This window comes from Artemia sp. Qi Xiang Cuo, chromosome 2, assembly GCF_049724085.1.
Source record: "Artemia sp. Qi Xiang Cuo chromosome 2, ASM4972408v1, whole genome shotgun sequence".
Lineage (NCBI taxonomy): Eukaryota > Metazoa > Arthropoda > Branchiopoda > Anostraca > Artemiidae > Artemia > Artemia sp. Qi Xiang Cuo.
Genome location: NC_142795.1, coordinates 40,283,888 through 40,298,148, shown reverse-complemented (window position 1 = coordinate 40,298,148; position 14,261 = coordinate 40,283,888). Strand labels below are relative to the sequence as shown.

At 36.7% G+C, this 14,261-nt stretch overlaps 1 protein-coding gene across 2 annotated transcripts in view; it reads right to left on the bottom strand.

The window, feature by feature from the left end:
• Positions 1-14,261, bottom strand: part of LOC148955225 (midasin) — a 348,425-nt gene that overhangs the window by 281,915 nt on the left and 52,249 nt on the right. Inside the window, exons 6-8 of one of the 2 annotated variants that reach the window (XM_089100939.1) lie at positions 10,298-10,511; positions 7,717-8,078; positions 4,578-4,922 (exon numbers count right to left, since the gene is read on the bottom strand). In XM_089100939.1, coding sequence (XP_088957065.1) covers positions 4,578-4,922; positions 7,717-8,078; positions 10,298-10,511 — 921 coding nt within the window. The remainder of the gene's footprint in view (positions 1-4,577; positions 4,923-7,716; positions 8,079-10,297; positions 10,512-14,261) is intronic. The other variant, XM_089100949.1, reaches the window with a different exon arrangement.

Sequence of the window (14,261 nt, the reverse complement as noted above, 5' to 3'; positions counted from 1 at the left end):
TCAGTTTCGAAATAAGTGAAATAATAAATTTATATTTACGGACTTTTTTACCATTTGGATATCTTTACTCACTCATATAAAGTCATATATTATTTTAATATCTTTTTAATTTGGTTTGATAATCTGATTATAATTCAATTTTGTTAATTGGCGAGCAGAAGAAAGGAGTTTCTTGTCGCAAGGGCCGTTGTACCTGCCGGGAGTGTTACTCCCTTAAACTGCGGGGATCTGGTAGCAGGAAACTACGCTTCCTTCGCTTATTGGTATCTGGTTCTTATGATACGTACAGTGAATAATGAATAATGGACTTTTTTCGCCGGTTTTAAATTTTTTGCAGTTTAACCGTGATAATGGAGTGAATGAAAACGATATACTGAAATTTGGAAAGGAGTTTTTTCTGGACTTGCCGAGTTTAATCAAAGCTAAAAAACTCCTCTACGATGTGCCCGTGCCTGGGACCGAGCTTCCGAGAAGACAGGGGCCGAAGGCTTTGGAAAGCCATCTGAAGGATATTTTAAGTATATTCGAGAAATCTGACAAGGAAGAAATAGACCTACCGATGTTTGTAATTCGTTCTCCAAGTGATGTACCTATCATTCCTACTTTGGTTTATTCGAGTTTGAACGCGAAATTGAATAGAATGGAATACTTCCTAAAGACTGTTTCAAGTAAGTTCGATTCGTATGATAATCACTTTCCACCACTGCCTGCCCGTGCAACACTGTCAACTGACTCGCACACCACTGTTGTTGTCTCTAAAGTGCCACAAACACTAAATGACCCGATAAAACGCAAAGAGGTGCTCAATAAAGTGAGCTGTCATGATGCAGTTACCAAGCTGAGTTTGCAAGGAGACAAGTAGCTAATCAACGTAAAAAAATTTGCCGCTGTAGAATTCAAAGACTCTATTTCAGTAATTTTAGCAGAATCTCCATCCAAGGTGATCACTAAACAGTTTTTCGGGATAGTCAGAGGAATATTAAAAGACTTAGACGTCTCATTCTTGCAAGGATATCCAGGTGTGGTGGAAGCTATACGGCTTGGTGACACTGGCATGGTTAAACTTGAGTTTTGTTACTCCTTGTCAAAAGCCAAGGCTATGCAAAATGGTGTTAAACTTGGATATGAATATTTATCAGTGAAAGAATATCTGTCGGCACCTCGGTGCTGTCTAAAATGCCGTTTGCCAGACCATAAAGTAGCTGATTGTGCAAGTTTGGTTGCGAAGTGTGCACGCTGTGCGGGCCCTCATATTTCCACCAAGGATTATCCCTGCCATATTGATGCAGGATGTGCTAATTATGGGGAAAATCATGCCTCCTTTAGTCTTAGATGCAAAGTGCTGAGAGATATCATTGCGAAGAAGAACTGATTGTGTCTGTTTCGATTGTTTCGCTTAATATAAATGGTACTCGTTTAAAGGAGCATTTGATTGATGAATTGTGTGACCAATTTGACATAGTATGCCTTCAAGAACACCTCCTGACCTCTACTAGTATTAACGTGTTAAAAAGAAGTCGTAATCATTCCGTTTTTACAACTAATGCTGAGGTCACTTTTGGTAGATCTTATGGAGGCTTAGCGTGCATTGTTAAGAATAACCTGAGTTTTCTCTCTCCAGTGTGTTTTCACAGTGACAAATTCATCCTTGCGGTTTGGTTTGGTAATACTGTGCTGATAAATGTGTATCTCCTGTGTAACAAAAAAACTATTTCCGCTTTAAACGCGTATATGAAAGCCTTGGCTAATCTTAAGGCTATTCTTGCGTCTGTTGTATCGACTGGTTATGATTTCATAGTGGTTGGTGACTTCAACACAGATGTTACAAGTCAGTCAGTTCGATCTGATATAGTCCTCGATGCTTTTTCTGCTTATAAAATAGTTGAGAAAAGTGTTGATTATTCATATATTCACCAATCTGGAAGTTTGTCTAATATTGACCATGTAGTTTCCTCGCCAAATATTAATGTATCGACTGTTCTCGTTCATGAAGACTATCGTGATATTGACCACCTCCCGATTTCGTTTTCTGCTTCAGTAGTCGCTTCCCGTTCTACTAGACCATTTACAAAAAGTTCTAAGTGGTTTTACAGGAATAACTGGAGTAGAGCTAATTTTGCACTTTATATTACAACGTTGTCCGCGTTATTGGGTTCTATAAAAGTTCCTTACCATTTGCTTCAAGTTACTGACCGTTTCTCAAATGATAAGCAGTCTCTAAATGAATATTATGATAAAATAATTTGGTGCTTAAAACAAGCAGAGGCCACTGTTGTTCGTCTAGAAAAGATTAAAGTTAAAACTAGAAAACCAGAATGGGTTTTGGACCCAGAATTAAAAGTTGTAAAGAATAAAGCTAAGTTTTGGCTACGAATATGGGTGTCTTGCGGTCGGCCAAATCGAGTTGTCTTCGATCTGAAGCAAAGTACCAAGCGTGCTTATGAAAAACGTTTACGGCAGTCTAGGGCATCTGGTTTTGATTTTCCTGCGTCGAGAAAGGAGTGGTCTCATGTTATGAATTTGGATAAGCTTAGTAGTGATTTTTCTGAAAGTCCTATAGCAGTTCTTACTTGGGTGTCCTATTATAATGATATTTTCGGCAAGGTGAACCGGGAAGTTGAAAATCTTTTTAGTAACCTTCTTGAGTCGTGTTTGCCTAATCATATTTCTCAGAGTAATGTATTACCAGTTTCTACTGTTGATATTAGTCAAGCTATTAAGAATATGCAATCTAGCTCTGTTGATCAAGACGGAATTTCGTCTTATCATCCAAAAGTAGTTTGCCCAACTTCGATAGATCACCTTCAGCTACTGTTTCAGATGTGTCTATCTACTTCTATGGTTCCCGACCGCTTTCTCAGTGGCACAGTCACCTCGGTTTTGAAGCGTGGAAAAACTTCGTCAGAGTGTAATTCTTACCGACCAATTACTGTTTCGTGTACTCTTAGCAAAGTTTTTGAATATATTCTTCTCCCATTCATTTCAGAAAATGTTAATTTTGGTGTAAACCAATTTGGCTTTTAAAAAAGGCTGGGATGTCAGCACGCCCATCGTGTTCTAGCTTCCCTCCTGTTGCAATCTATTAATAATAAATCTCCTCTTCATATCTCTGCTCTTGATCTTTCGAAAGCTTTCGATAGTATAGTCCACTCGCATGCACTCTAGTCCCTTTTTTCGAATAAAATTAATCTTTCTATTGTTGTATTGTTTCGGTACTGGTATTCTAACTCTTTTAGTTGTTTGAAATGTGTCGTGTCAGTTTCTGATTAAAAGGTGATTAATTTGCTTGGGGTCTGACAGGATGATAAGCTTTCTCCAACTATTTTTAGTTCGTGTACTGCTCCTATTCTTTCATCCTTGCCATTAGCTTCTATTTCTGAGAGACTTAACTTCACCATTCTTGCTTAAGTAGACGATGTCCTCCTTGTCATTCGTTCTAGGGCTGCACTCTCACATTCTTTCAGCTGGATCTCAGACCAGTTCCGATGGATTGCGTTTATGTTGAATATTGATACGTCCAAATATACTTCTTTTGATATAAGTGTAAGTCTCCCGCTTAACTGTGTTTTTTTCTCTATTTCCCGCGTCGCTTATTTTTAGTGGCTTGCTCTTAGCATTAATAATAACATCAAAACACGTTGGGCACTGACAGTTTCTAATGCAAAAAAAAAAAAAAATTCAGATTGGATATTCAGAAATTGTTGCAAATAAAAGGAGGAACAATAGAAAAGCACTTGGGAACTTATTTTCTTCATTTTGTGATAATTCTATTCTTTTTTTATCTGGTTCTCTTCCAATTCTCAAGCCTAAAGATCAGAAATCTCTCCAGACTTATTATTTCAAATTGTTTCAGTACCTTTTGTGCCACCCTCCGTGGTTCCGGAACCGGCATCTAATATCGCGATTCGGCCTCCCTGATTTACGGGAAAAAGTGACTGTGCTTGCGGGAAAGCTGTCGTTGTCTGCAGGTCTTACTGCACATCATAATTTACGTCGTCTTATTAAATAATTGTTAAATGTGAGAGTTTGCTTTTTTTTTTTTTTTTTTTTTTTTTTTTTTTTTTTTTTTATGTACTCCGCTTCTTTTTTATAGTGGGTAATAAATAAATTATTATATATATATATATATATATATATATATATATATATATATATATATATATATATATACGTTTGTGTATCAGTATATACGCCGTGACAGTATATATATACTGTCACGGCGATCGTACGGCGACGGACACTGTCCTGTTCATCGGATCACCAAGAAAATTTTGAGAAGTTTTTTGAGTAAATTCTTGTGAAGGTTTAGGTAGAACACACCCTCCCCCAAGGCCCTTTCAACCTTTCAAAAACTTTTTGCGCTTACTGAAATTAGAGACCTCTGAACACAAATACTTGACAGTTGCTTCCGTTTATAGATTTATTCACACGAATTATATTCTTCACATTTCGAGATATTAATTCTTTAACCGATGGGTAAGGTTACAATCCTAACCTAATTTTCCAAATACTTTTAAATTGAAAATTTTAAATCTGAAAATTTAAAAAGTCACACTTGTACACAATTAGACAATTACCTTCTTGAAAGACGAGCTTTCCATTCTCACCAGCGGTGTACGATCCCAAATATTCTTGTATGTCGGTGTGTTCATGGTTATTAACTCTCACGCATGTGTTTCCAGTAAGTTTTGCCAGATAAACAATAAGACTAGTTTTGCCAACAGAAGTCTCTCCTTGAAGTAGCACTGGATGGCGACTTGCTGACACAATTCGAGCAATATCCCTCAAGTTGGCCCGAACTGTTGGTGTAATTACATAATCTTCTGGGGATAATAGTTCTCTGTCACCTTGCTCAATCCAGTAGTTTTCCACTTCAACGTAGAACCCTGAAGAGGGTTTTGGAATTGCCTGGGACGTAATTGCTGAAAATAGATTGAAAAAAATTGAAAAGTAAATAATTTCACCTTAAAATACTCCTTTCTATTTGAACTAGGCACTCATGAAGCAGGAGAAGAGGCGAGGTTTTGAGGCAGTTGTATTTTTAAATATTCGTCATTTTCACCTATTTTAAAATTTCTTTTCCTATAATTTTTTTTTTGTGAATATAAAAAAAGTCAATCAAACGTGTCAATAATAAGGTTGCTTGACTGCAAACAGGGGGGGGAGGTGTCATTCCGTCATGACAACGGTCCAAGCATCACTCCACCACTCGCAGTAAAACGAAATATTGTTTCCCATAAAATTTTCTTACTCAAAATTTCAGTAATAATCATTTGATTCTACCCCCCCCCCCCCCCGGTCGACAGAAAGTTATACAGTTTTTTTCTCCGATCGGCATTACCCAAATGAGTTATACGCCCAAGGTTTTAGAGACATTAGCATGAAGATTTTCAGAGGTATACACGCTTTCTCTGGCCCTTTTATGAGAGCATTTAGATTCACTTGAAAGTTACAGGATAAGGGCCCTCGACAGGGGGGGGAGAGGGAGGGTATAGACCTTCAGTGGTAAGCCGCATCCTAGCTAAAACTATCTTCTGTATCGAAACCTCCATATCCGGATGGAATTTTTGCCACATAGCTATAGTCAAGAAGAGCTCCCGAAAGAAATTTTAGACCACAGGCTTGTTTTGGTCAAGGCGCTAGTAGGTTTCCGTCTCAAAGTCCGTGATTCCCCAAACCATGAAGATTTAAAGGTTGCTAATGCATAGACTGTAAAGTCTAGTCTAAGACTAAAATCCTAGACTGCAAAGACTATAAAGTCTGTGCGTTCTAATATTTCTTGAGGAAAGTTTCCTTGATTGTAGGTACCTTCTAATTAAATTTAAAGCGAATCTTAGTACTTTCAATTTTCCGCTCACTTTCCTAGCAAGCAACCACAAAGTATGATACCCCCCCCCCCACACACACACAAAATCCAATCTTGATTAATATTTCAAGAATATATGGGAGTTTCACCTGAAAATAGGAACTTATTTTCCTCAGGATAGAGGTAAGGTTTTAATTTATACCTATTAACAAGATAAGTGTGTGTCTCATACCTTTAACAACTATCACTTGCTCGTTCAGATGCTTTTACAGATTTGATTCAAAGAAAGTATGCTTGATAAAATCGAGGTATGTTGCAGCAAAATAAGTTTCATTTTATTTCATGACGACGAAACGCAAAATTTTTACCAATACCTAGACACACATTTATTTAGCCAGCTAAACGCTAATATAAAACAGAACATGAAAACATTATTTTAAGTATGTTCAAGAGAGTCCATAGCACAGGGATTTGAGACGATGTCAGCCCCGTAGAAAACTAAATACCATGAAAAGATTTTTAATTCTTACGGGTTAAAATTCCCACCCGATCCCTGTTTTGAGTAAAATTTTATAAAAATCGCATAAAACTAGGGGGGATCGAAAATTTCGACTTGTTATTAAAATTTTACCTAAAATTTAGATTACAATCCAACAATTGAGTTCTAAAGGGAAAAAGACTAATAAAAATATTCAAATCTTCCTATAATTACTGCATAACAAAACTGCATATGTAGATAAAAAACCATTATTTAAGATTGAGATTCGATTAAGATTAATTTAAGTGGGTCATAAACGGTTAAAAAATTTAAAAAATCAAAAATTAAGTCTTTTAGAAATTCAAACTTAAAACGAACAGAGATTACCAAGAACGAAAAAATAGAAACTAAAAAAAGAAAAATTAAGTAAATTATATTTTTGGACTTGAGATGAAGGAGAATTATGAGAAATAGGAGTAGGGTGGCACATCCTTACAAAGATTTTCTCGTTTCATTATGACATTAAAATTATATACGTATCATATTCAGTAAAGCGCAAGTGACGCTTCGACCTTCGGATTTTAAGGGGGCGGTGGTACCCTTCTTATTTGTGCTAACATCAATTTTACGTTTAATTTGGTTATTCATTTTAATTCCTGTTTCTTTTAGCTTTCATTATTCACTCATCCTAATTTCTAGTATTTTTCAGTTAATCTTGATTATTCATTTTAGTTTATGTTTATTTCAGGCTTCATTTATCCATTCATGATAATTTATGCTCGTTTTGAGTTTGATAGTATTTAACTATCAGTTCCACTCATTTTAGGTTTTGATATGCCTCTTTACTTTTCGTCGTGAATATTGTCTTTTCGTTAATGTCTTTGTCAAATATAGAAAATCCATGGAAACTTTTCTACTAACACTAAATTACAAACCTTATATGTCGGAAGGGAAGGTTATTAACTTCTTCTATAGGTTAGTCTGTACAACAGTAGCTTATGTTGCTTAACCCTTTGACAATCAGATTTACATAGCTGAAAAAAGGCAGTATCGTTCACTTCTTTTTGTAAGCTAGAAGTTAAAAAACTTTAACAGTACTGCCAAAAAAAAAACATATCAAAAGCTGAAACAGAAAAAATGGCTTCGTTAAGTCTAAATTAAGTAAAGCAACAAAGAGAGTTGAAAGCAAATAACATTGAGAAATTCACATATTTGAATAATTCGCTAAGCTATTTAACCGTTTTTGTCACCCGAAGCTTTGCGACTCAGTATCTTTTGGGATGATCAGGGGTTTATAGGTTTGAATATTTAGTGACCTATGAAGAGTACTTAAAGAAAAAAAGCAAAAAAGATAAAATGATTCAAACATAAAAACCCTGAAAAGTTCACAAAATAGACCTAAACTTTAAGAAAAATAACAGAGAGTACAAACCTTTTAAGTTCTTCTTCTGCATAATTTGAGTAGCTATCAATCCTTCAACAACAGGATGTGATTTTCTATCTAGCTGAGTGAGAAAACTCAAACAGAAGGCCTCATAAACAGACCTTGGCACACTACCGAACATATTAGTGGCAGCGATGGTAAGGGCACGACAGAGGGTTCGAAGACTGTAATGGGGCTTGTGACCAGTTCCATCTTCAAGAGCACGAACTGCTTCGCTTCGTATTTTCTGGTAGAATTTAACAATTCCATCAATTTGAGTGCTAGTCACGCTCAGACCACGAAGATAATCTCCTATTAAAATCCTCAAATCTGTCTCGCTTGTTACTTCCTCAACGAAAAATTCTGTGAAACTAGAAAATCAAAAGTAATAAACTTAAATTTTTTAGAAGCAAAAACAAGAGAACAGTGTTAACAGCAGTTTCAAATGTCTTGAATTTTGACAAGTCAATTACAAAATGATAAGTTAATATATGCGGAAAATTAAGACTTTGTTGCTGTAAAATATTAAATAATGGTTATGCCTAGATATGGACGCCTAGGCATGCATTTGAATAGACTAAAGTACATCACTTGATACAAAATACATTCAGACTTAAAACAAGTAAGCAAAAAACAAATATGAATAATAAACTGAAGTATGAAGTCTCTCGGTGTAACCCATTGCGAGTATTATTGTTATAGTCTTTTGCGTGAGAGGGCCCTTACTAAAGTACAAACCTCAATTCACCAAAACAAACTAATCAGATTGTGGGCCTCTTTAAGCGCATCTTATGACTTTCTAAGGCACAAAAAGAGTCCACAATATGGTCAGAAGGTAAAAGCATTAATGCGCACTAGCTGGTACCCAAAGAAGAGGGGATCTGGAACCGGCCTTCCTCAACTCTCAATATCTGTTCAACTATTCTAAATGCACCACACCTTGCACCTACAAGTCATATCTATCGAGTGAGATATAGTTGTGGTTCGGTCAAGACTAGTACAAAAGGCAATTCCGAATCTCTGGCTTTAAGACTAGGAAACAATTTTATGAACTATTCTCCAAATTATTCATCTTTAAGGGGAAGTTGCAACGCCCTCTTGTATTTTAACTTGTACTTGGAATATAATTACTTTGTACTTGGAATAAATTGCAGTTATTGATTGACTCTCGTTAGCACTTTCGTAGTTTAAGGCGTCTTTGTAGGTTTGTACTAGGGTCGGTGCCACAGCTTGTTGGTGTCAAAAATTGTGACGGCATTGTTCTTCTAATCAATATTCCTTTGTTCTTCTAATCAATATTCCTTTGTTCTTCAATTTCGTCTTTGATTCTTTGTAATCCTTGTTGTCGCAAATCTTCTAACTGCATATTTCTTTGTTCTTCACTTTTGTTTTTGATTCGTTGTAATCCTCGTTATCGCAAGTTTTCTAATCGTATGTTTCTTTGTCTTCATTTTGGATTTTCATTACTTCAGATATTTTTTCGATGCCCATTGCTTGAGCTACTCGGATTGGTCTTGTCTCATTTGATTTTCCAGGTTGATCATTTTCATCAAGATGGATAAGACTAGATTGATGATTTCCTCATCAACAACCTGCAGCCTAATGCTTATAGATAACTGAATTTTGTTTGGAACCTCTAATGTTCAAACAGCTCAAAATGCCATTTCAATTGATATCAGTCAGCATTGGGCTCCAACTTTGGCTTTGCCCCAGAATAGTAAGGGGTGGACAAAATACTATCCTTAGTATACAAAAACGCTTAATGTTAGAACTTTCAAAGCTAGATGAAAGTGTTTTACTAAATGACGTGTTTAAACTACTTGCAAAAAAGCGATCGTATGTAAAGCATAGAAACAGAATATTTGTATAAACTTTCAAACCTAAAACCTCTTAAATTGATTGAGTATCTGTGAAACAATCCATAGCACTTTACTTATCGTCGGAAAAAAAGATGATATTGGAAAATCTTCCTCACTTTCTAATTTTTATTCCTGAAGTTGGCTATTTGCTGCTTTTTTCCAATAATACTATGTTTTTTCTAATTCCAATTGTCAACACTTATGCCATTTGTCAACACTGAAGATTCCAGTCCTATGATGTCAAAATTGCCAACCCAACAACGACCCATGGAGAAAGGTAAATCCGTAAAAAGAAAAAAAAAGAAAAAATACAGACAACTTATACGACAAATTTAACGTTCTACATCCTAAAGTTTTTTTTTTTTTTTTTTTTACGGCTTTTCAGGATCTAGGCCTGGGCTTCCTCCATTTATTTGAGGGGACTAATGAAAAACAAATAATTATTTTAGGGTATCAAGTTGCTAATAGCATCATATAACTAATGGAGAATAGAAAACGTGCATAATTTGTCCGAAAAGAGATTGGAGAACATGAGATATATTCATTGAAAAGAAAAATAAAGAAAATGGTTTAAATGGTTTAAATTAATTGAGAATTTACGGAGTAAAAATGAAATAAATACGCAAAAAGAGAGAAAAGAGAAGGAAAAAAATTATGCACAAACAAAATATGCACAAACAAAATAAGCACAAACATAACATAAAAAATAAGGAGGCAATAGGTAAACAAACCGATTTCTGATTCCTGGGGGTAGGTCCTTCTTCCCAACATCTGTTGCAGGGTTCATACAGGCAAACAATCTGAATTCGGGATGAATCTTCAGAGGCTCTCTGTCACCCTTTTCAAATAAAGATAATGAGCTACCTTCTCCTTCTAATAATCCAGAAAGACATTCCAATGTTTCAGCAGAGGCTAAATTGATTTCATCCAAAAGAATCCAGTCACCTTGAAAACAAGTCAGTCAATAACGAAGACCAAAGGTTTATAAAATGTTTTCAAACCTAGAATCTCAAAATTCAGAGGGTGCAAAGCATAGATATAGTAAGCAATACCTCCAAAGAAATAAAGAAAAAGGAAAAGACCTACTTATTAGCATTTCCAAAATTAGAACACTAAATAAATCAAATGAACATATTTTGCATGATAGCCTATTGATTGGCAAATAACGAAGTCTTAACTCTTATTGGCAATGAGTTACCAATGCAGAACCAAATCTACAGGTTTGGTAGTTTAAGACAGTACTGAACTAATGCAAGAACAATAGAGTATCACTTACAAGGTTGAATTTTACATTTTCTGCGGTTCAATTTTGTTTCTTTCTGGGTCTCATAATCATTTTAAATCTAAAGATCTCACTCTATTGGACAATATTATTTCAATTTGCACGGTTTTTATTGCATATACCTCTCTGGTACGAAGATATAAAACTAGTATCTTAGAAAATATTTTCAACCATTGCTGTTGAATTTGGAAGACCTTGCTAGCTACTAGTACATGCAACTGAGCATTTTATCATTGAAATCTGGAAAATTATACTCTAGCTTTGATGCCCTTCTTGTTTTTGTATTTTTCTCTCCACATCTTTTCTTATGTTATTTAAATTTCCCAAGATCGCTGCTGTGCGTTTTGATTTTTATTCTTTGAGCTCAACTTTACATTTTTCTTCTCTTTCCATATAAAATACTTAAGTTTTAGTTAATTACAATTTTTCAAGCACAGTAAAAGTGGCTACAATCCAAGCGACATCTTTGTTACAGATCAAACCAGCAGGGAGGGGACCTTCTCGCTGACATTGCTAAAAAAAAGATTCTCTTCTAAAAAAAAGTTGCGGATATGAAGATAGGAAATATGCACTTTGGCATATTTTCCGTCCCCCAACGCCAATATGAGTAGAATCTATACGCATTAATGCTCATGGACATAGGTCATCATCCAGAACCCTTTCACGATCTTGATTAAATCGGCGTCTTTTTCCTTCTGCCACTTTTGAGAACCTATGCAACTTCTTAAAAAAAAACTGGTTTTATTCTATGAGTATAGTTTGTGTGAAATTGTCGGAAGGCTTAGCTTCCTTTCAGCTTCATTTAACATTCATGCTCCTTCGAAACACTTTCGTCTCGAGTTAAAAGGCAAGTAAAAACTTTTAATTTGCTCTTCCGAGCCTTTATGATTTGGAAAAACAGCATTTTATGCTATCCATAAAACCACTCTTTTATTCTTTTAAACTTCCCATTAAATCCATGCAAAATAGAAGCCAGCTGAAAGCTGAAACGTAGCATAGAAACTAAGTTTACGGCTTATATATATATTAGGCATTTCAAGCCAAGTTTTATGTCAAGTCAAACATGGTGAAAGAAGAATCAAGTAGGTAATCAAAAAGATGTTCTGATTAGTGCTCCTAAAACACCTAATGCAAGCAAACTCTTACTTGGGCTAATACTCAATACCTAGAAACTCATGTAGCCTATAAATCTTGCTTTAGATTATACACCTTCACAATTTGTTTTGTTAGTATAAGAAGTCAATTATCAAATAGACTGTATAGTACAGTCAATCTAGCGTCAAATAGGACTCGACCGCAAACAAATTGCAACAGAAATTTTTTTTACACCATCTTGTAGAGAAAAAAAAACTGTACAACATATCAAAAGTTGAGAAACCCAGTGGGGTGCAAAATGAGTGTATTTTGCGTTTTCCGTTTGTTTTTTGTTGTTTTTAGCGGAAATTTTTCGTTATCCTAGAGCTTAGCATTTACTTCATGGGAGACATGTTTCTGAAGTAGTTTTGTGTGCTGAATTTGAATATCACATCAGATTCAAGTTATGTCCCACCGTTAGTGTTTCACATTTATCACCAAACAAGAAATTCGTATTTCGTGGCCATATTTCCCTTTTTCGTCCTTTGGGGCGAATGAAGTCAGGAATAACGTCGCCCTATCGACTGAATACTATATTTTTGGAAAGTTCTGTACATACTAAGATTGTCGTCATTAAGGTTTAACAGCATATACGGCCATCTAGCGGAAAATTTCGTAGCGTATTTCGCTAAGGTCGGTGTTGGAACCCTTGGTCCCAGTTTTGTCAGATAAATGTCCCTCCCAGATTCATTTCTTTGGTTCCCAGATTCATTTCAAACTCGGTGGGTTTCACACAACCATGAGCTTTATTGGATGCATAGGATACACAATGGAAGGATCCGGTCTCCGCGAAGTCCTGGAAATTGCATATGCCCCAAACACTGTTCCCCATCTCCTAAGTAGAAAGGCTATTTCACGAGCTGTTCGAGGTCTCTTGCTAGTTGATAGTGCTCTACATGCCGTGCTGCTCTCCGATTTATTTGACGATGATCCCTGTTCAGAACCTGAAACAAAGTTAGGCACCAAAGAAGTTGCAAACCTTAAAACACTATACAGCAAGCTAATGAATGGAGAGGCAACAATGACGGAGGTTGAAGAAAATCCTGCACTCAAGCGGATCAAAGGTTTCGTCGACCAGAGGATACTTGATCAGTCTCAGCACAGAACTTCAAAGCTGTGGTTTCAGCTTATGAATATGGTTGGGATACTTCGTTCTTTCATCAAAGCTGAGCGGATGGGGCTTTGGGACTTACACCCAATGTCTGTGTCTGAAATACTACCTTTTCTTGTGGCCTGTGGTCACAACAACTATGCCAAATCATGCCAAATATACCATCAGAAGATGGTCAAGCTTGAAGAAACCCATCCTACTGTTCATAGTTCATTCCAACAAGGAATGCACGTCGTCAGACGATCTGATCGCTATTGGGCTGGCTTAGCGACGGATCTAGTTATTGAAAAAGAGCTTAAGCGCTCGTTGAAAACAGCAGGCGGACTGACTAGGGGTACGGGCATGACCGAAACCCAGAGGTTGCTGTGGGTTTTAGCACGCCCAACCTGCTCTGCTGTTAACCTCCTAATGGAAGATCTGACGCATATTCTCTATGGGACAAGCGAGCAGCACAAGGAGAACGCAGGCCCCAGACAAGAACAAGACTTCAAGGATACGCAGGCGATGGTCACGTACTTTGAAAATGGCTCACCATTTGGAGGGGATACCCAGCTTAGAAGCATTGCTACCGGTTTGACTGCATATGAATCTGCAAAAGTTGACTGTGCGAAGGCTGTCGGGCTAAAAATCCTTGATGCTATGACTGGAAAAGTGGCGAAGGATTTTGTCTTCCGAAGAAAGTAACCGGCTGTCCATATAACAACAAAGCAAACAGCTGGAGGAGACTGCAAGCGACTGGATCCAGCTTTGCTATTCCAACGCTTCATTGCGTTAGCCAAAAGGACAAGACTTCCTGAATCAGAGTGCATCCGGTATGAACTTTGTTCGTATCCCGCTGCTCTGTTTGACAGCTCATTTATACCGAGAGTGCCGAACAAGGCCGAATTCGCCAAGGCCATTGCACTTGCATGCAAACTCGAAGAAATTTCGTGTGTGTTGAACGACGAGACACACTACGTACTTGACGGTGGATCTCTATTGCACCGAGTCCCATGGATAAAAATGACACGTATTCGGGTATCATACAGAGCTATTCTCTGTATATTTCGTGGAAGTACCCTGGCGCAACTGTTGTTTTCGATGGGTATGATAGTGGACCTTCCATCAAAGATATGGCCCATTCGTATCGTAATCGAACGATCGGTCGCGAGGTTTTCTTCACGAATGA